The 21,422-nt window shown below is 40.2% G+C and overlaps 1 protein-coding gene and 1 long non-coding RNA gene across 2 annotated transcripts in view; one reads left to right on the forward strand and one right to left on the reverse strand.

Moving 5' to 3' along the window:
- Positions 1-21,422, forward strand: part of THSD7A (thrombospondin type 1 domain containing 7A) — a 446,988-nt gene that overhangs the window by 419,525 nt on the left and 6,041 nt on the right. The window contains exons 21-26 of the mRNA XM_070470953.1: positions 94-268; positions 11,489-11,662; positions 15,175-15,270; positions 18,261-18,343; positions 18,683-18,893; positions 21,320-21,407. Of these exons, the coding sequence (XP_070327054.1) occupies positions 94-268; positions 11,489-11,662; positions 15,175-15,270; positions 18,261-18,343; positions 18,683-18,893; positions 21,320-21,407 (827 nt within the window). The remainder of the gene's footprint in view (positions 1-93; positions 269-11,488; positions 11,663-15,174; positions 15,271-18,260; positions 18,344-18,682; positions 18,894-21,319; positions 21,408-21,422) is intronic.
- Positions 178-21,324, reverse strand: LOC139036077 (uncharacterized). Its single transcript, XR_011488812.1, has 5 exons — positions 20,885-21,324; positions 17,057-17,126; positions 13,866-15,308; positions 11,476-11,640; positions 178-582 (listed from the first exon to the last, which is right to left on the reverse strand). It is a non-coding gene; the product is annotated as an uncharacterized lncRNA (long non-coding RNA).

Below are 21,422 nucleotides of genomic sequence, written 5' to 3' on the forward strand. Positions count from 1 at the left end.
ATCATAATCAGCGGTGCAGAGATGACTGTTGAGCGATAAGCTAACTAATGAATTATTTTCTTTCCTGATTAGTCATTTCTTCCTCCATTTCAGGATGCACAGTGTGGCGAAGGGACCAGAACAAGGAATATTTCTTGTGTAGTGAGTGATGGGTCAGCTGACGATTTCAGCAAAGTGGTGGATGAAGAATTCTGCACTGATATTGAACCCACTCTAGATGGTAATAAAAAAGTGGTTCTTGAAGAAACCTGCACCCAGCCTTGCCCAGGTAACAACAGCAAAACAGAATTCATACTTTTGGCCATTCCTTACCAGGACCACGGTGAAGGGGTGCATGTGTAAGCCCAAGGTAAGAGATGTCGGCAGTCTTCTCATTCCATTCCTTACCAGGACCACGGTGAAGGGGTGCATGTGTAAGCCCAAGGTAAGAGATGTCGGCAGTCTTCTCATTCAGTAATACCTGTGCAAACAGCTAGAGGCTGTAGTGTGGATCAAGTGGGCACTGCCTCCTTCTTGCCAGCTGGGGGTGAAGTCCAGTTCCACATGAGCCTCTATTGGCACTCACCCCCTGAGTTTTAACATCTGCAAAGAATGGCAGAACATATATGTATTCAGGATTTCCAGAAAGAGAGAACGGAGAATGAGAGAGAGGCAGTGTTTATACACATAACACATAGAGAAGGATTTAAGTCATAATGAAAGCTTCTTGTGGGTCCTGGGTACAGTGTACAGTAAATTCACACCTAGATACACTGTAGTGAAGACATAAAATGCAGGAAAATAGAGAATGTATGAAGCATTCAGAAAGAAAAAAGCAGATTACCCACATACTGGAAGACAATCAGAATTATAACAGATATTGTCTTAGTTAGATGGAAGTCAAGAGATAATGGAATATATTCAGAGTGTGATACAAAATAATCAACAACCTAAAATTCTACTGCCAGCTAAATTATCATTCAAGAGTAAGAAAAAATAATGCTTTGTGAGAAAACTTTCAAAGAAATCATTGTGGCTCAACATTGGACACAGGAGTCTAAGCAAGTGAAATGTGGAAGTATCAAGTGGTGTAGAAATAACTAGCAGGAAGTGATATGTTAATGATGAGGAATTTGGGTTCATGCAGAGCACCTTTCAAAGGCAGATAGAGTCAAAATAATCACATTGTCAAGCATGACCTTGGGCTTAAGATCAAGGGGCAGCAATATATTTGTGGGCTAGAAAAGAACAAGACTGGGTATAAATTGTCTTTTTACATTTAATTGCTATTTTATATTGGAGTATAATTGATTTACAATAATGTGTAAGTATCAGGTGTAAAGCCAAGTGATTCAGTTATGTACATATACACTTTGATATTTTTCCCATATAGATTATTCGAAAATGATGAGTAGATTTCCCTTTATTATAGGGAAATTGGTCCTTGTTATCTGCCTATTTTATAGATAGTAGTGTATGTATGTTAATCTCAAACTCCTAATTTATCCCTCCCTCTCACCTTTTTCCTTTGAAAACCACAAGTTTATTTTTGAAGTTTATGAGTCCATGTTTTAGAAATAAGTTCATTTGTGTGGTTTTTTTAGATTCCACATATAACTGATAGCATGCGATATTTGTCTTTCTCTGTCAGACTGACTTCATTTAACACAATAATCTCCAGGTCCTTCCCTGTTGCTGCAGATGGCATTATTTCATTCTGTTTCATAGCTGAGTAGCATTCCATTGTATGTACGTACATGTTTTTGTGCATTCTCTCTTCTTGGACATTTAGCTTCCATGTCTTGGCTGTTGTAAACAGTGATGCACTGAACTTTGGGGTGGTCATACTTTTCTCTGGACACAGGCCCAAGAGCGGGATTTCCAGACCATACAGTATCTGTGTCTTTAGGTTCTTAAGGAACCTCCGTGCTGTTCTCCACGTGGTTGTTAGCAACTTAGGTTTTCAGCAGCAGCGTTGGAAGGTTCCCTTTTTTCCAGGCCCTTCCTAGCATTTGCTCTTTGTAGACCTTTTGATGGTGGTCATTTTGACAGGTGAGAGGTGATACCTCAGTGTAGATGTGTAGATTTGATTTGCCTTTTTTTTATATATATGTTTGTTTGTTTCTGGGTTTCTTTTTTTGTCTGTGCTAGTTCGCTGTTGCTGCATGCAGGCTTTCTCTAGTTGCGGTGCGCGGGCTTCTCATTGCAGTGGCGTCTCTTGTTGTGGAGCTTGGGTCCTAGGTGCCCACGCTTCAGTAGCTGAACATCTCATGAGCTCCAGCTGTGGTGCACAGGCTTAGCTGCTCCCTGGCATGTGGGATCTTCCCAGACCAGGAATCGAACCTGTGCAAGGCACACTCTTAACCTCTGAACCACTAGGGAGGTCCTTAATTTGCTTTTCTCTAACAATAGGCTATAGGTAGGACCTTTGTAGGTGCGTTTTTTCTTTTAAAGAGTATGAGTAAAATTCCCCTGTTGAAATTGACTTTTTGAAAGCCTGCCCTGTTTTGAGTTGTTATTCAATTATGTACCCCAGGCCGTTGTCTTAAAGCAGGAGTCACTTACAGCCCTACAGTCCTATTGAGTTTTTAGTGCCGCTGAGCACAAGATTTCAATTTGCTTTTTCTAGAAATGGCCACAAGGCGGCAGCATTTATTCTTTCCAAACTCTGGTCATTGGGGCACCAGAGCCTTAGAGAAACTCCTGTTCCTGGGTTGTAAATGACAGTGGAATGTAACAGAAAAAAGACTCAAGGGTTGTGGCTCATTATTTCCTGCCTATGTTCTTCACCCCTACCTGGACAAATCCCAAACCCTTCACATCTGCCCTGCCGATGGTGCTGTCATCTCTAAGTTGGGCACCTCGAAGGAAGGAAACTGGAGGTAGGAACCCTACCAACAGGAGCTATGGAGACCTGATAACTTTTCAAAGTTCTTCCAGCCCCAAGGCCCACCATCCTTTGGGTGCAATAGGTATCCCTGTGGAGGGCTGGCCCCTAGCCTGGACACTGTGCTTTCATCCAAGGGGACAAACATTCTGGGCCCAGCATGGGCTCACTTGCTGGCGCATTGCTATCACCTCCCTCAGCACCGTGGATAGCCCAGTTGGGGGACCCAGGTTGCTCAGGCTCCAAGGTGTAACAGTAGCCAGGGTCACCAAGCCCTACGGGGAATATAGGAGAGAACTCATTTTACTTGTAAAATTAGTACTTATTTTCTGTTGCAGTGTATTTGCATCCCAGGGTTTGTTGTAGGTAGACAGCAACTAGATGCAGATATACATAGATGAGTATCTGGTCTCTTGAGGATGCTTTGCCCTGCTGGGGTATGAGAGTGGTGAGTAGGGTTGTCTGTGGTATACCATACATTGCTCCTTGTTGATGCTCTTTTTTGAGATATTTGAGTGTATATATGTTAATAGAAGATGAGATGGCTGGAAGGCATCACCAGTGCAGTGGACATGAACTTGGGCAAATTTCAGGAGATGGTGAGGGACAGGGAGGCCAGGCGTGCTGCGGTCCATGGGGTCACAAAGAGTCGGACACGACTGGGTGACTGAACAACAACAATGTCATCTCCAAAGCTTCCCTGGTGGCTCAGTGGTAAAGAATCCGACTGCCAATGCAGGACCCACAGGTTCAGTCCCTGAGTCAGGAAGACCCCCTGGAGTAGGAAATGACAACCCACTCCAGTATTCTTGCCTGGGAAATCCCATGGACAGAGGAGCCCGGTGGGCTCCATGAGGTCTCCAGACTGCGACACCACTTAGCTATTAAATCACCACCACCACATGTTAATCCCAACGTCCTGATCTAAGCCCACCCCTGCTCTTCCCCCAACAAAATCCTAGGTGCATTTTCTAAGACTGTGACTCTTTGTCTTCTGTAAATGAATTCCCTTGTCTCCATTTTTAGATTTCATCTAAAAGTGATACTGTCAGATATTTGTCTTCCTCTATCAGATGTACTGCACCTAGAATGATCGTCAGTAAGTCCTTCTATGTTCCTGCAAATGGTATTAGTTTCTTCATTGAGATGGCTGAGTGACATTCCCTTGTATGTAAGTACATCTTTTTCCGTTCATCCCTGGAAGGACATGGGATTGCTTCACGTCTTAGCTATTGTAAATGGTGCTGCAGTGAGCATTGGGGTGGTTTGATTTTCCCAGTTACCTGGGACATTTTTCCAGTTATACTGAAACCCCAACAAACAGTGGGGTTTGCTTTCTCCAGTTATACTTTTCTCCAGATACACACCCAGGAGTGGGATTTCCGGACCATAATGTACTGTGTCTTTAGGGTCTCAGGGAAGCTCCATGCTGTCCTCCACAGTGGCTGTTAGCAATTTTTGTTTTCAGCAGCAGTGCAGAAGGGTTCCCTTTTCTGCAGCCCCTCTCCAGCGCTTACTGTTTGTAGACTTTTTGATGATAGCCATTCTGACAGATGAGAGGTGATACTTCTGTGGAGATATTTGCTTTGTCTGACAGTGGGCGCTGGTAAGGATCTTTGTCGGTGCTTTTTTCCTTTAAGAGTGTGAGTAAAATTTACCTGTTGAAATGGGCTTCTTGAATGCCTGCCTGTTTCAAATTGTGACATGATTATTTCTTGAGGGCAGGAGGCATTCACAGCCCCAGAGACCTTGTGAATTTTAAGAGCCCCTGCCCAGTTTTTAAAGTTGTTGTTCCTGGCAACGGCCACGAGGTGGCAGCACCTCTTCTTTCCCCCTCTCTGGTTATTGGGGCACCAGAGTCAGAGAAGATTGTGTCCTGGGTTGTTAAGTCAGAGTGGAATGTGCCAGAACAATGACCCAAGGGCCTGTGTGTTATTGCTTCTTGCCCATCATTCTTCACCCGCAATCTGGACAAATCCCAAACTTCAATTCTGCCCTTCTGAAGGTGCTGTCATCTTTAAGTCAGGCCGCTCTAAGGATGGAATCTGGAGGTAAGAACCCGACCACTGGGAGCCCTAGGAACCAGATGACTTTACAGAGCTCCTCCAGCCCAGAAGGTCCAGCCTCCTCCTGGTGCCTCAGCTTGGTGTGGCTGTGGAGGGCCAGCCCGGGTCCCGAGATTCTGCTTCCACCCAGAGGGAGCAAACACTACAGGCCCTAGGCGCACTCACTTGTTGGCATATCCAAGGACCATCCAGCCTTTCACCCAAGGCTGATCAGACTCCAGGGATGTGGCAGCAGCCCGGCTCACAGAGGCCTGAGAGGAATACAGGGGGCCATTCATTTTATTTGTCAAATTAAAAATTTTATTTGAAATATAGTTGATTTCCAATGTTGAGTTTGTTGTAGGTGTGCATCAACTTGATAAGCTAGATGACTATCTCATCTTTGAGGGATGTTTTTCCCCTATAGGGTATTAGAGTGTTGAGTAGGCTTCCTTCTGCTGAAACGTAGGCGCTTGTTGATGCTCTTAGAGATATTTGAGTGTGTATATATGTTAATCCCAAAGTCCTAATTAAACCCTCCCCACCCAACCCCAAATCTTTCCTCTTCAGTAACCCTGAGTGGTATTTCCAAGACTGTGTCTTTATCTTTTGGGAAGGAGTTCTTTTATATCAATTTATACATTCCATCTATAACTGATCCCCTATGACCTTTGTCTTCCTGTGTCTGATGTACTTCATCTAGAATGATCATTGGTAGGTCCTTCTGTGTTCCTTCAAATGGCTGAGTAACATTCTCTTTTATACAGACACACACACACACACACACACACACACACACACACAGACACACATCCTCTTGATCCATTCATCTCTGAAAGGATATTACAGTTGCCTTCATGCCCTGGCTATTGTAAATAGTGCTGCAATGAATGTTGGGGTGCATGTTGTCTTTTCCAGTTATACTTTGCTCCAAATGTACACGCAAAAGTGGGATTTCCGGGCCATATTGTACTTGTGTCTGGGTTGTAAGGAATCTCCATGCTCTTCTCCAGGGAGGCTGTTACCACTTTTGTTTTCAGCAGCATTGCAGGAGGGTTGCCTCTCTAGCACTTCCTCTTTGTAGTCTTTTTGGTGATGGCCATGCTGGTGAGTCAGAGTTGGTGATGCCTCTGTGTAGATTCGGTTGTCTTTCTCTTAGTAGGCACTGGTAAGGATCTTTGTAGGTGGTTTTGTTTTGCTTTTTTTTCCTTTTAAAGAGTGTGATTAGCATTTACCTATTGAAATTGGCTTTTTTAAAGCGTGCCCTGTTTCTAAGTGTTAGTTGGTTATGTACCCCAGGCCGTGACTGCAGGGTAGAAGATATTTATAGCCCTGCAGGCCTTTTGAGTTTAATGTGCCCCAGCACTGGTCCTAAAGCTGCTGTTACCAGAATCAGCCACAGTGTGGCAGCACTTCCCCATCTCCGGTTATTGCTGAACCAGACAATGAGTGTGGAATGTGCCAGAACAGACACCCACAGGCTTGTCTCATTACTTCTTGCCCATCATTTTTCACCCCCACTGCCTGACAAAACCTCAAACCTTCGATTCTTCCCTGCAGAGAGTGCTGTCTTTAAGTTGGACGCCTCTAAGGAAGGAATCTGGAGGTAGGAACCCCACCACCGGCAGTCCTGGAGAGCAGATATCTTCCTCCAGCCCAAGGGTTCACCATCCTCTGGGCACCTTAGGTGTGGTGTGGCTGTGGAGGGCCAGTCTGGGTCCCGAGATTGTGCTTTCGTCCAGAGGGGACAAACGCTGCAGGTCCTGCGGTGCGACGCTTAGTTGCTCAGTCGCGGAGGACTCTGCGACCCCATGGACTGTAGCCCACCAGGCTCCTCTGTCCATGCGGATTCTCCAGGCAAGGACACTAGAGTGAGTTGTCATGCCCTCCTCCAGGGGATCTTCCTGACCCAGGGGTTGAACCGAGGTCTTCCTCATTGCAGGTGGATTCTTTACCAGCTGAGCCACCGGGGAAGCCCAGGAATCCTGGAGTGGGTAGGCTATCCCTTCTCCAGGACATCGTCCAAACCCAGGAATCCAACAGGGTCTCCTGCATTGCAGGTGGATTCTTTACCAGCTGAGCCACCAGGAAAGCCCCCACTGCAGGTCCTGCGGGGGCTCAGTTGCTGGCATGTCCCTCTCAGACCCAGGACAGTCCATCCTTGCACCCAAAGCTGCCCCGTCTCCAGGGATGTGGCCGCAGCCCAGGTCACTGGGCCCTGAGGGCGATTCCTTTTATTTATCACAGTGATGCTTACTTTCTACTGAAGTATAGTTGCTCTCCAGTGTTGAGTCGGTTGCAGGGCACGACAGCTTGAAGCAGTCTCCGGGGATGGATGTCTGTCTTTCGGGGATGCTTTGCGTCTCTCGTGTACGCTGACGGGTTAACGAGGCCTCCCTGCGCTATGCTGTGGACGCTTGGCGATGCTCTTTCTGAAGACACTTGAGTGTGTGTATATTAATCCCAGCATCCTGATCGAACCCTGCCTTCGCTCTTTCCCCTTCAGCAATCCTGAGCGGCTCTTCCAAGACTGAGTCTCTTTGTAACTGAGTTTTTGGTGTCAGTTTTTTAGATTCCATCTATAAGCGATACTGTACGATATTTGTCTTCCTGTCTCTGACATAATTCACCTAGAATGATCCCTGGCAGGTCCTTCTCTGTATATATATTCCCGTGTAAATATCCCAGACCATGTGGTGTCTGTGTCTTTAGGTTTTTAAGGAAACTCCACGCTGTTCTCCACAGTGGCCGTTAGCAGTTTCCGTTTTCAGCAGCAGTGAGGAGAGTTCCCCTTCTCCAGGCCCGCTCCAGCACTTACTGTTTTTAGACTTTTTGATGATTGCCTCACTGACAGTTGAGAGGTGATCCCTCAGTATAGATTTGATTTGCATTCCTCTAATGATGTACAATGTTGAGGATCTGTGTTAGGTCCTTTTTCCTTTTACACAGTGAGTAAAGTTACCTGTTGAAATTGGCTTCTTCAAAGCCTGCCCTGTTTTGAATTGTTACTCTATTACGTACCCCAGCCATTTCTTGAGGGAAGCAGTCTTCCAGCCCCGCAGACCTTGAGAGTTTCAAGTGCCCTTGTGCCCGTTTTAACGTTGCTGTTACTCAAAATGGCCACAAGGAGGCAGCATGTCTTCATTCCCGACTCTGCTTATTGGGGAACCGTAGACTTCCGGAAAGGACTGCTCTGGGTTCTGAATGAGGGTGGAATGTGCCAGAACAAACACCCACGGGTTTGCGTGTCTTGCCCATTTCCCTTCACCAGCCAGCCCCCCACCCCAGACAAACCCCAGGCTCTCAAATCTGTTCTGCTGAGGTGTCTGTCAGTATTTGAGAAGGGCAAGCTGCTTAAAGGAGGTCTCACCTGCCACCTGTCAGAACGGCCGTCGTGTCAAGTTGCCGGCAGTAGGCGCTGCAGACTGTGGAGAGATGGGAACCCTCCCACACCGTTTGTGGACATACGATTTGGTCCAGCCGTTTAGGAGTGTGGAAGCTGCTTAAAAAGCTAAAAGTAGAACTACCATATGATCTAGCAGTCCCACTCCTGGGCATAATTCGAAGAAGATTCATGCACGCCTGTGTTCTTTGTGGTGGTGTTTACAGTCACTGCAGGTAATCAAAGTGTCGATGTAATTGACAGAGGAATGGACAAAGACGATGTGGTACACATATACAAGGGAATATTACTCAGCCATTAACAAGAGTGAAGCAATGTCATTTGCAGCAACAGCGATGGACCTGGAGATTAGTATAAGTTAAGTCAGTCAGAGAAGGAGAAATACCATATGATGATGCTTACATGCATGTGGAATCTAAAAGAAAGATACAAGTGAACTATTTACAAAACAGATACAGACTCACAAGAGCACAAAGTTGGTTCCCCGGGGGAGTGGTTGGGAAGTGGATTGGGAGCTTGTGATTGACATGTGCCCACTCCTCCAGATAATTGACAAGGCTCGCTGTGTAGCACAGGGAACTTGGCTTAGTATTCTGTAACAGTTTAAGTGGGGAAAGAAGCTGAAAACTAGTGGATACTTGTACAGGACAGGGAATCACTTCGCTGTGCACGTATAGCTAACACCTCATTGTTAATCAACTACACTCCAATATAAAATCTGTTGTAAACAACTTGAAAATTTTCAAGATCTCAAAGTAACATAGAACAGGGCAATTCACCATTTTAATTAAAGCAAATTAGAAATCCGGTGGGAGGCTCCTGTTGTAAATTACAATCTATTCATTTCCACTCCTCTCTTGCTAATTTTTTCCAATGATGGGTTTTAAAAGCTAGCAACATAGGAGCTAATAAGCTTAAAGAGTAGAATACTGAGGTAGCAAATGCATCTCAAACAGTTGTAATTATCTTTGGTAGAGTGTAGTTTTATTATTACAGTGGTTTATATGGCAAAGTATAAAAATATATTTTATGTAAGTCAGTGCATCACACTCTTTTACTGTTATTAAATCTTGGAAGCTTGACATAGATTATTTTGGAGTGCTAATTGTATAATTCACAGACTAACATTAAAAGATTGAGTTTTGTGTCAAAATACACTATGTCAAGTGATATGAGAAGAGAACTTAAGCCTAGTAGTAAAAAGGTGTATTTTACTTCCATGGAATTTGCAGTCTCTGAGATGAAGTTATACTACACTCATATTGACATGAGTTCCTCTATTTCATTTTTAATAGTTTCTCCTGTATAATTAAAACCTGAGTGACCCAAAAGTAGCATTTGCTAAGGGATATAAATATTTCTAAAACTTTCTTTGACCGCTTAAAAATTCTTACTAGTTTCTTTCTCCCGAGCAATTCCAAAATTTACTAGAATTGCCTTCATTTTAGGATGACATTACATAGAGTAATAATGACACACGATAATAAAGACCTACAAAAATCACTCCACTGTAGTATTATACATGTATCTGTTTGTCAATAATTCACATCTTTCTAGAACTTCTTAATCCTGGCACAAGAAGTTTTTTCATTAATCAGATCTCCAGGCAACTTTGTGCTAACGTTAGACATCTTCAGCATAATATAAGGCAATATAAATTAGGTGATATGGCAGAAATAACTAAAGTGATAAGAACTTCTTATGGATCTGTATTTATCAAAAGGTACTGTACCCTCTGAACAGTATCATCAAGCAGTGTCCTAAAGAATGAATTAGTGTATGGGAAAGGTATATTCTGTTAAGTTTTCCCTGTTCTGAAAATGGTTGAAGATGAACACATACTATGACCCAACAATTCCTACAGAACTATAACTAATTTCTAGTTATATACCCCCAAAAAATACATATGTAAGTTCACCAAAAGACTCATTCTAAAATGTTCACAACAGTAGTATTCATAATGAGAAAAATTTACAACTCTATACACGCCCATCAATAGTAGAATGGATATGTAAATGGTGGTATGTTTATATCAGAAAGCACAGCAGTAACAATGAGCAAATTGTGATGGATCTCACAAACATAAATGAGTGAAAGAAACCAAACATTAATGCATGTGGTTCTACTCCATGCATAACGTGGGGAGGGTTACTGAGATTCTGAGAATGCTTTGTCGCTTGATTTAAAGGTTGCTTACATGGGTATTTAATCTGATTGTGAAAATTCAGCTATCTGTGCACTTATGCTGTGTCATCATTTTGCATATATATTATTCTTCAGTATATAATTGAAGAAAGTAGCAGAAGTGGACTGAAGATACAGGTCAGAGGAAATTGTGTGCGTTATTGCCACACCAGAGCAGACTGGTTGGCTGTCTCACCTCCACAACTTTGGGAAGAAATAGGAACCAAGCCTTGGACTTCAAGTTCTTCAAAATTTTGAATACCTAGATAACAAGACCTATGTCTATTTACATTTTCTTTTAATAGTACCAAGTGCTTAGTAAACCTCTTTATGATGATAATGACAAGAGCTGTAGTAGTTGGTGTTAATTCAGTATTGTTGTCATTTAAAATAAGGGGAATCATGACAGATGAGCTGCTTTAAACATTGTTTACATTTGATATAATTGAGCAACACATAGCCTATGCTCAGTAACGTACACTCAGAAAATAACACTATTAGCACAAATGTATAAATAGACTCTTGAGAGTCCCTTGGACTGCAAGGGGATCCAACCAGTCCATCCTAAAGGAGATCAGTCCTGGGTGTTCATTGGAAGGACTGATGCTGAAGCTGAAACTCCACTACTTTGGCCACCTGATGCAAAGAACTGACTCATTGGAAAAGACCCTGATGCTGGGAGGGATTGAGGGCAGGAGGAGAAGGGGACGACAGAGGATGAGATGGTTGGATGGCATCACCAGCTCAATGGACATGAGTTTGGGTAAACTCCGGGAGTTGGTGATGTACAGGGAGGCCTGGCGTGCTGCGATTCATGGGGTCGCAAAGTCTCGGACACAACTGAGCAACTGAACTGAATATACATCTTACCGATATCATGTGTGACTGGCATAGCTAAAAACAATGTTTAATTGGCTTAAACATAATATGATGATCTGGCTGGCTATTCTTTACAGATAAGGGTATAAACTACCAACCTGTGCTTTGCAGGGGACTGTTATTTGAAGGACTGGTCTTCCTGGAGCCTGTGTCAGCTGACCTGTGTGAACGGCGAGGACCTCGGTTTTGGTGGAATACAGGTCCGTTCCAGAGCGGTGATTATACAAGAACTAGAGAACCAACATCTGTGCCCAGAGCAGAAGCTGGAAACAAAGTCATGTGACGGTGAGTGTGACATTCATGACACCTGTTTATTTCAGTGTTGTGTTAATAAGCAAAAGAAAAAGTGTAAATTTTTCTGTTAGATAAGGAAATTTGCTAAGATCTCACTTTTAAAAAGTTGAGAATTAGGTTAAGGGCATGATTCTGAATTCTAAAGATTCAGAGAAGAGTCTTGCCACCCTTCATAAGTTAGGTATGAAATACTTAAAAGTATCTCTAAGTTTTATGAATTAAAGAAAGTTAAGATTCGGAGCATGTTGTTTGTACATACCTATAACAATCCTGATCCAATGTGAATCTAAAAATATCCTCAGTTTATTTAAATTGAAAGAAAAATTACAAAGAAATAGCAAAATGAGACATTTTACTATATTCTCAGAAATTGATAAAGTACTGGTAAGGATTGGTCTGAATTTTGCATACAGAATATATAAAAATATATGTTTATGTGTCTGTGTGTATATGTGTGTACACAGAGCCATGCATCCAATATAAGCAATACATTACATTTACAAAAACCACAAAGCATTATTGTTACCTAGCGGAGAATGTCTTGCTCAACAAAAAACCTTCTCGTCCTTGCTTATGTTCTGAAGTAATTAAGGAGCATGACATATATTAGTAAAGAAGGGCCAAAATCTGTATTACTGAAAAGTTGAGGAAAGCTTAGAATTTTGGAGAACAATGCTTAGAATAAAAGCTACCTGAGCCAGATGACTTAACCCAGGAATTATTGAATTATCCACCTTATTGATTACATTTTCTCAAATTTACCAACCATATTCTGGGGACAGGGTAACTAAAGAAGGAGAAATAAGACAGCAGTTACAATAGATGAGTTAATTCCCAAGAAAAGAAAGAGAATTGTTTACCCCATAATGATAATTAGGAATCAGCAACAACAATTTCAAAGAAATTCTCTCATGCACCCACAGAACTAAAAACTGAACGCTACATTTCTAGAGCATTAGATAGCAAATGTTATGCAGGGTGCAGCAGGGAAGTATTTAGAAAGGAATTTAAAGTCTTACGTGCTTATGCAGGAGAGAGAAAAGTGTTAATATAAGCTTGACTTTCAACTCAATTTTAAAAAAAAATGAAAAGGGAGATAGAGTATAAGCAATACAGATAAATACAAATTCAGTGAGATAGAAAATAACCAAGATAATCAGTAAAACCAATAGCTTGTTTTTTGATCAAACAAAGTAGACTACTCATGGAAAACTCAGTGAAACAAAAGAAGAGGACAAAGTTATAATACTGATAGTGTTTAAAAAGTATAATTTCTGTGAATACATTTTGCTAATAAATATAAAAACTTGACAGCTATTTAGAATGTTATTTATTGAGAGGAATGGAGAAGCAAACCATAGATTCTGTAACTTTAAAACCCAAGTGTATCAGATAGGCTCACACATGCACACACACTAAAATCTAATGACTTTAATTTTGAGTCTTACTAAAAATTTAAACAACTCCCATTTATGTGAAATCTTAAGAAATGAAACAAAGGTAGGAAAAAATGAGAAAAATCTCCCCAGTACAACACCAAAATCACAAACAAAAATAGTAAACAACAAAAATACTTTTAAATCAAAATTTAAATCCTCTACATAGTGAAACAGGAGGAAGGCATGACAACCCACTCCAGTACTCTTGCCTGGAGAATCCCATGGACAGAGGAGCCTGGCGGGCTGCAGTCCATGGGGTCGCAGAGAGTCAGACGCGCCTGAGCACTTGCATGTGGTAAAATAGATCATAAACAAGGTTACCAGACAAGCCACAGACATAGAAAATATATTTGAAGTCAATCTGAAGGAATTAGTGTCCAGAAACTTTTCAGCATTCCAAGACAATTTCACAGTTGCAAAATTATGGAGGACTCCAAATGGCTTTTCTTTGATGTATACATATCAAACTTTTGCACGCTGAAAAATGACAACTGTTAAGTTTTTAAATATGTGATAACTTATTTAAAACAATCACAAATCAATTGTATGTTATCATATTTCCCGAAAAATAACTATTTTCCAAAGCAAAAAGAAGGTAACTTTAATGACAAGCATGGTCTTGTTTTACACTTTTTCACATCTCTGTAACACCTGGCTGAACAGAAGACAGCTGGATTCTCTTATCTGCCTCTGCATTCAGTATATTGCCATCTTAGTTTAGTTTCTGTATGTGAAGGCAGTCCAGGCTTACTTACCCAGGTGTGTAGTTAGAGGGGAAAATCCTCACACACATACTCTGAGGGAACACCAGAGGCATCCCTGGTCCCTGGACCATCATCTGAGAACTGTTATTCTAGAATCAAAAATTCCCACAGCTCAGAAAAGGCATAAATTTCAGTAGAAGGGTTGGAGAGAACCAGAAGATACATATATGCAGTTCACAAGAGGAAATCTGAATGCTACAAAACATTTTCCTTACTGTTTGATAGCTTTGGTGATAGCTGCAATTTAGAATGACAAGATAGCTTTCCACACCCGCAAGACTGACAAGAAATTTAAATCTGGAACTTATAAATGTCTGTGAGGGTTTAGAGCAAGAGTAACTCTTATTCACTGCTGGGGAGTATGTAAACTGTCACCATTTAAAGAAAAGAATGAGCTGTGTTTAGTAAAGTTTCAGCTATCTGTACAGTAATGCCCAGAAAGTTCCCTTCTAAATATTTACCTTAAAGAAGCACTAGGAGGCTTGCACAGGGCTGACCACTGTGGCACTGTTATAATAGCATAAACTGAACACAACCTAAAAGTCCACCCATAGAGGAAATAAATTGTGGTAGTTAGTATCATGGAATTCTGTGTAGCAGTTAAAATTAATTGACTGTGTCTGTATTAAAAAATCACATAGAAATATTTCATCTATAACATTGACTATTAAGTTTCAAAAAGATGTATCATGTGTCAGTATAATGCTTTTTAAATTTTAAAACTGCCTAAAAATAATGCTGTAAGTCATTTATGGATTACATATATTTTTATTATAGTTATATTCAAAGAATAGAAAGCCTGTCACAGAAATGCTTGTATCTACTTCAAAATAGTCTATATTGCAGGACAGGCATGGAGGGAGATCAGGAAGGAATATAATAGGACATCAAGTTTGTTAGTTTTTTTAACTCATCAACAAAACTAAAGCAAATATGACTAAATGGTAATATTTGTTCAAATTGAATGAAGGGTAGTTGAATATATTTTTTCAGTTATTCTCTGTCCTTATTTGTATGTCTGATATAATGCTTTAAATAAAACATAAATTTAAATTGAAAATCTGGGTTCACATCAAATAGTGTGGTAGCCGACTTGGAAAATTAGTTGGCATTTAGGCATGCATCTGGAATTTTGTAATATCTATATGCCAACTTCAGGATGATAACTTCACATTTGAATCATTCAGGATGGACTTCTTATCCCTTTTCAATTGTTTATAAATATTTCGTTAATACCTGTCTCCATGATTGTCCCCCTGGCCTGCAGAATGCCTCTGTTAATGTGTCTTCTGCCCTGCAGATGGACAGTGTTACGAGTATAAATGGATGGCCAGTGCTTGGAAGGGCTCTTCCCGAACAGTCTGGTGTCAGAGATCAGATGGTGTAAATGTAACAGGTAAACCTTCCATTCCTCTTTGTTCTTTGAGAGTCTTCCTATAACACACATGTAATTGGTTAAAGGAAATAATTAAGAAAACAGATAGTCCTTCAGTATTCCACATGTGGTTGAATTCAGGACACCTGAGCTGTGTACCTGATGACCAGTGATACATTATTTTACTTTTAAATGTTTCAATTAAATTCCCCCTCACCCAGCCATTTTAGAGATTACTGTCTAATTCTAATAAATTACTATTATAAGTAAATCTCAGATTGTTTCCTTAAAAATCTCATATATTAATAACTTACTACATGCTAAAAAGTCAGTGTTTTGTTGACTATATCTGTTTCTGTGCCTTAGAGGCAATATATGCAGTCCAAAAATATTGCCAAGTGAATGTGATTATACAAACCCAAATATTTTGCTTAAATTCAGAAATCTGTGACCTCTAGTTTTTTTTATTAACTAAGATACAAGACCTATTGGTAAAACTCAAGCTCAGGGGATATGAGTAGGCACTGTACCACTCTGTCCCCACTCAAAGCTTATTATACGTTGAAAGGAGACATCCAAATGAGGAGCTTTTTTTTTTAATTCCCTTTGACCCAAACAGACCCCATAGAATTAATCTACAATTACTAGAAGTTTCCTTATCTAAGTCCAGTAAAGACCTTTGAAGAGGGAAGAAAACTGACTCCAGAGATAGAGTGAGCCACCCTGCAAAAATTTCCATATCAAGGAACTAAGGTCAGAACAAGAACCTCAGCGTCAAGCCTGTGGACCCAGAGATGGGTCCCTGATGTCTGAAACAACGTGTTTGTGGAGATCTGTCCGCAGGACTCTGTAGTGTAGCCTGAGGGTTGCGCGTTAACTGTTCAGGGGACCTGCTGACTTGCTGCCATTGTTTTGACCCTCTGGCAGAAAAAAGGTAGTGTGCATTTTGGTGCCTCTGAGTAATATCCTTTTGTAAATTTAATTGTAACATCTACAGTAAGAGGACAGGGTCAGGGATCAATATGCTTTTTGGAAAGCATAAATTTTTATATTGAATTTTAAATTACTTGGATTTACAGAAACCTAATTATGCATTTCCAGCCTATGAAAGCTAGAGCAGGATGTCAAACTGTATTCTTGTGAAGATAAGATTTTATACATGAGCAATCTGGGGTAAGCAACACTTGATAATAGCAACTCTCAGTGGACACATCTATAATAAAGACAAGACACCTACCAGGAAACCCTTTGCTCTCTGATAGTGTCATTTTCTGGAAAAAAAAAAAATCCAAGCAAGCCACTGTCAGAGGTAACAGGGGGAGAGGGAGCTCTGGGAAGAGGAGCACAGGCTTTCTGAACCTGAAGACATTAGAGATCTGGTCCTTCCCAGGTGCAAGAGATGTAAGGGATGCAGGTTCAATCCCTGGGTCAGGAAGATTCCTTGGAGGAGGGCATGCCAACCCACTCCAGGATTCTTGCCTGGAGAATCCCCTGGACAGAGGAGTCTGGCGGGCTACAGTCCACGGGTCACAGAGTCGTCAGACACAACTGAAGTGAATTAGCATGCATGGATACCACTCAACTCAGGTGTTGAAAATGAATGTCTACATTCTTCTTTAAACTAATCGGGAGTTTTACAGCTTTCCCAGCGAATCCTGTTAGTTTTCAGTGTTTTTTTTCTTTTTTTTCCAAATATGGATGCAAATAATCATTGTCTGACTTTTATTCTACACAATACAAGTTCTTTTCACACTGAAATTGGGGCTATTCCCCAATATAAAGGTAAGTCAAATTTTAAAAGACTTACCTGTAGAAATCATATTTTCAATTTCTTTTCCATATAGTAGAGTATCCCATGTATTTATCCCCATCTAAAGCTGTTTTATAGCAAAAAAAAACAAACTGTGTAAATGATTTGTGATAAAACACTATATGCATTCTTCTCCCGTGTTTTAGGAGAGATGAGACTGTTTATGGGAAGTAGACAAACATGTAAAGTATGTTACCTACCCTGATCGATTGTTCTAATTTTATGAATAGTTGTCCTTACAGGAAACTCACAATATTTTCCTTTGTCTTCATGTGTTTAATGCTAATAACTTCAGTACAGCATGTCACTCCAGCTGCCTTGCAATGACTAACCACTTTTCCATAACACTTTTTCTGTGAATATTTTGTTTATAATGTTAAGTGATAAGGCAGGGAGTTAACACCTTTAATTAGATTCCAGAGGATCATCAGTTCCATAAATAAAGGAAAATTTTTGCTTTGCTAAAATTCTGTGAAATTGATCAAGTATGGTTTGAAACTATGAGTTCTTTATGTGCTACCAGTTCTGTTTCTTAAAGACATCTAGTCTCATCTTGAAAACTTCATTGTAACAACTGTGGCATACCTGGTACTAAACTCGAGAAGGAGGAGGAAATAAGAGGGGTCACTGGAGAACTGCAGTGTCAAGTTAAAACAATAGTGCAGACATACCACTTAGAAGCTGCATTTGTTTTCTTATATACCAAAAAAAAAAAAAAAATCCTGAATTAGTGACTTTCTCCAAAAGAAATATGTATTATAAAAAATCCATTTACAAGGTTGTCACATAAATCAAAAAGGTATCTTAAGTTGAAGACTGTTTATTCACAAAACAAGGAAAGAATTTTAACTTTAAAAGAGAATTAAATCTGCATTTGAATGTTGGACTTGGTCTCAGAAACTGTGACATTAGCTTGCAGACAATTAGTGTTTTCAAAGTATCAGCTATAAAGTCATCTATCAACAGGTCTTACTGAGCACCTGCTGGGGTGGCCGTGCTGTGTCCTCTGAATGAGAAGGGTCTCAAGTTCCTAAATAAAGTGGTCAAGGCTAACCAGGGGTTCCAGTCAGCCGCCCTTGGAAGTCTGTGGGACTCCCAAGGAGGTTCAGGATTCAAAGACCTGTCCACAACAATGGTGTATTTTTTTTTTTAATCACTGCAAGAGATGCTACTTATCAGAATATAATTTTCTGTTCTGCAGGGGGCTGCTTGGTGGTGCGCCAGCCTGATGCTGACAGGTCTTGTAACCCACCGTGTAGTCAACCCCACTCACACTGTAGCGAGGTATGTGTGAATTCACTAGAGTAGCATCGTTTGTCACCACACTGCTTCTGGTACAATCCATCCCCCCCTCACCCCGAAAAATATCTTGAGGCATAAAAATTCTATTTTGGGACTTCTTCTTTTATCAGTACAAATAAATCTGAATGCACTTCCTTCTACCATTAGAATAAATTTGTATCAGGTACCAAAAAAGTGTGTTGTTTTTTACAAAGTGGTGACAGAAATTACGTGGAGTAAATTCCCAGAACAGCACTCCCTTAAAGCCTGCCCTTCAGGTCAGCTGCGGTACACGTACAAAGATCACCTCGCATGTACAGTGTGAGTCTTGTTCTCCTGCAGACAAGGGTGTGCAGCTGTGAAGAAGGGTACACTGAAGTCATGTCTTCCAATGGGACCCTTGAGCAATGCACACTCATCCCCGTGATGGTGGTACCCACAGTGGAGGACACAAGAGGAGACGTGAAAACCAGTCGAGCCGTGCATCCGACCCAGCCCTCCAGTAACCCAGCGGGACGGGGGAGGACCTGGTTTCTGCAGCCGTTTGGGCCAGGTGAAGTGAAGTGTGCTGATGCGGGGTTCTCTGGCTGTACATTTAACCAATAATGAGCAAGCATTTTCTTAAGAGATAATTATGTCATCTAAAATCATTTCTTTTGATACTGTCTTATATTCTTATAATTTTTATAATTATCATGAAAAAGGCAATCATACTCAAAATTCAGAGAGATGAATCTGCTCTCTTCTGAGAAAAATTCTAGGATTAATAAATTTCAGTCATAAATTTAAGATTATTTCCACATTGATTAAAGCAATCTAACAGTGAAAATATTAGGGGGAAAGTGTGTTGTCATGCAGAACTAGAACAAATCAAAACTATGACAAGACATTCAAGAATTTTCCATCTGACCACAGAGTGCTAAATATTTGAACCCTAAATAGGAAAGTCAGTAATTCAAGGGACACTTGGCAGCCAGAACAGTTTCTGTCAGTGCTTGGAGCTGCACACTCAAATACTCAGAATCTGTACTAGGACCAGATACATGGGGACAGGCGTGGAGCCTTCCCGTCTCAATGGGACAGTCTCAACTTGGAGACTGACCAGACTCATGGCATTAAACAGACAGCTCATAACGTATCTAGTAATGGATTTGAAGCCTGGAGGCAGGTCACATTCTATCCTTACTCTGCACATTCGGTCTCCTCAGTTGATTCAGCCATATACTCATTCCTGGGACTAAGCTGGTGCTTAAAAATGTGCCACGGGAGCTATATGTAACTCAGGTCATGCCACTTCTCATACCCTAGAGGGATCACCACTTCATGACCAAAGGAAATTGCCAGGCAAAGCAAAGCACAAACTCCTTCCTAACTCCATTAGAAACTTCAGAAACGAAGGAAAGAATCTGCATAGCTAGCACAACTGTATTTTTAATGCATGGAGTCAAAACACTTTACCTTACTGGTGAATCACTGTTGGGATTTTTAAAAAGTATTTTCACTGCTTGGGTGATTCATATATAACCACATCACCCCTGACTTTATTAGATTTTGATCTGAAGATAAAATTTATTTTGTAAAGCCGACCTGTCTGTGGAACCATGGGAGGCTCTCCTCAGTGTCCAAGATGGCAGACCAACAAATGGCCATTTGCAATCTTGACCTTAACCAAGAATCCAAGCAGATCTCCTCATATAAAAACTGTTTTTTAAAGATAACACATTATTATTGTCATTTTTCATTTTATACTTTTCCTAAAATGAACATTTTAATGTATTAAAAAGGTATACATTATAAAAACATACAATTAGACATTGCTCTTGTTTTCTGAAAAACCCAAAAGTATTTGTTGAATTTCTCTCAGAAGAGATAAACCTAACAGTAGAATAGTTCTTTTGATTTTGAACTCACACGGTTTTTTTAAATGTTCAGAATTGAAAAAAAGAATATCTAGAATATTAACTTGGTTTATTTCCAGCATATGAATGAACTCCTAAGTTGATCCAGCTCTAGGCAAAAATAATCATCATCATCATAGTACTGATTTGCTTTTGACATCTTTCAAATGTTGGATAAACCAGAGTCTCTATGGGGTCAGTTTGCCCAATCTATAATTTCAATATTAAAATTAATGTTTAGCTGGTTGAGTATAACAGAAAATATGTTGGTGTGAAGAACAAGTTAGGCAATATCATTAATACTATCACCCATTTGAAGTTTATGCAGAATATAAAACAGAAGTTCAAAGAGAATGAGACCAGAAAACCAAATTATAAAAGTTCCTATCATAAAACTAGAAAAAAAAGTTCCTGTCTTGTCTGATTCCATAAATAGAAAAGATAGGAAAAAAGTTATCTTGAGAGTCTTTCATGTGTTAATCAAACTTGGTTATTTTTACAAATGATATTGTCAAATTAGTTTTAAGGCACACCACACTCTAAAGTATAAACTAGATAAAGGATTATTAATTCCAAAAATGTTTGATGTATTTACTTTCAATTCATCTGAAAAAATATTTAAATGACAAAATTTATGTTGAGATACCTGTCAGCATCAAAAAAGTTGTAGGAATTTCTTGAAATTGCATTATTTTCTTCCTTTCTCACAATTGACATTCTGAAGATAGAATGAAAATCAGAAGAAAAGATTTATATAGTGTAACACATATGTTGAGTTTAAAGTAAAGTCCATATAGGAAGTAGTAGAAATTTAGACATATTAACTTGAAATCTGAACTCGAATCACAAAATTATTTATTGTTTTGCAATTCAATTTTCATTGATAATTTATCTTTAATGAAAGAGCATCTAACACATAACAATAGCAGCTTTGCATTAATCATTAACTCTGCCTAAGCAATAATTCATTTTGCATTTTGAAAGAACTTGGTCATATGTGACTGGTCGTTGGTCATAGTTAAAGACTGTAATATATATAGCAGACTAAGGTAAATTAATGACCAATATCTCTTCTTCTTAGATGGGAGACTAAAGACTTGGGTTTACGGTGTAGCAGCTGGGGCATTCGTGTTACTCATCTTCATTGTCTCCATGATCTATCTAGCTTGGTGAGTGTTTAAATA

Source organism: Odocoileus virginianus, chromosome 1 (assembly GCF_023699985.2).
Source record: "Odocoileus virginianus isolate 20LAN1187 ecotype Illinois chromosome 1, Ovbor_1.2, whole genome shotgun sequence".
NCBI lineage: Eukaryota > Metazoa > Chordata > Mammalia > Artiodactyla > Cervidae > Odocoileus > Odocoileus virginianus.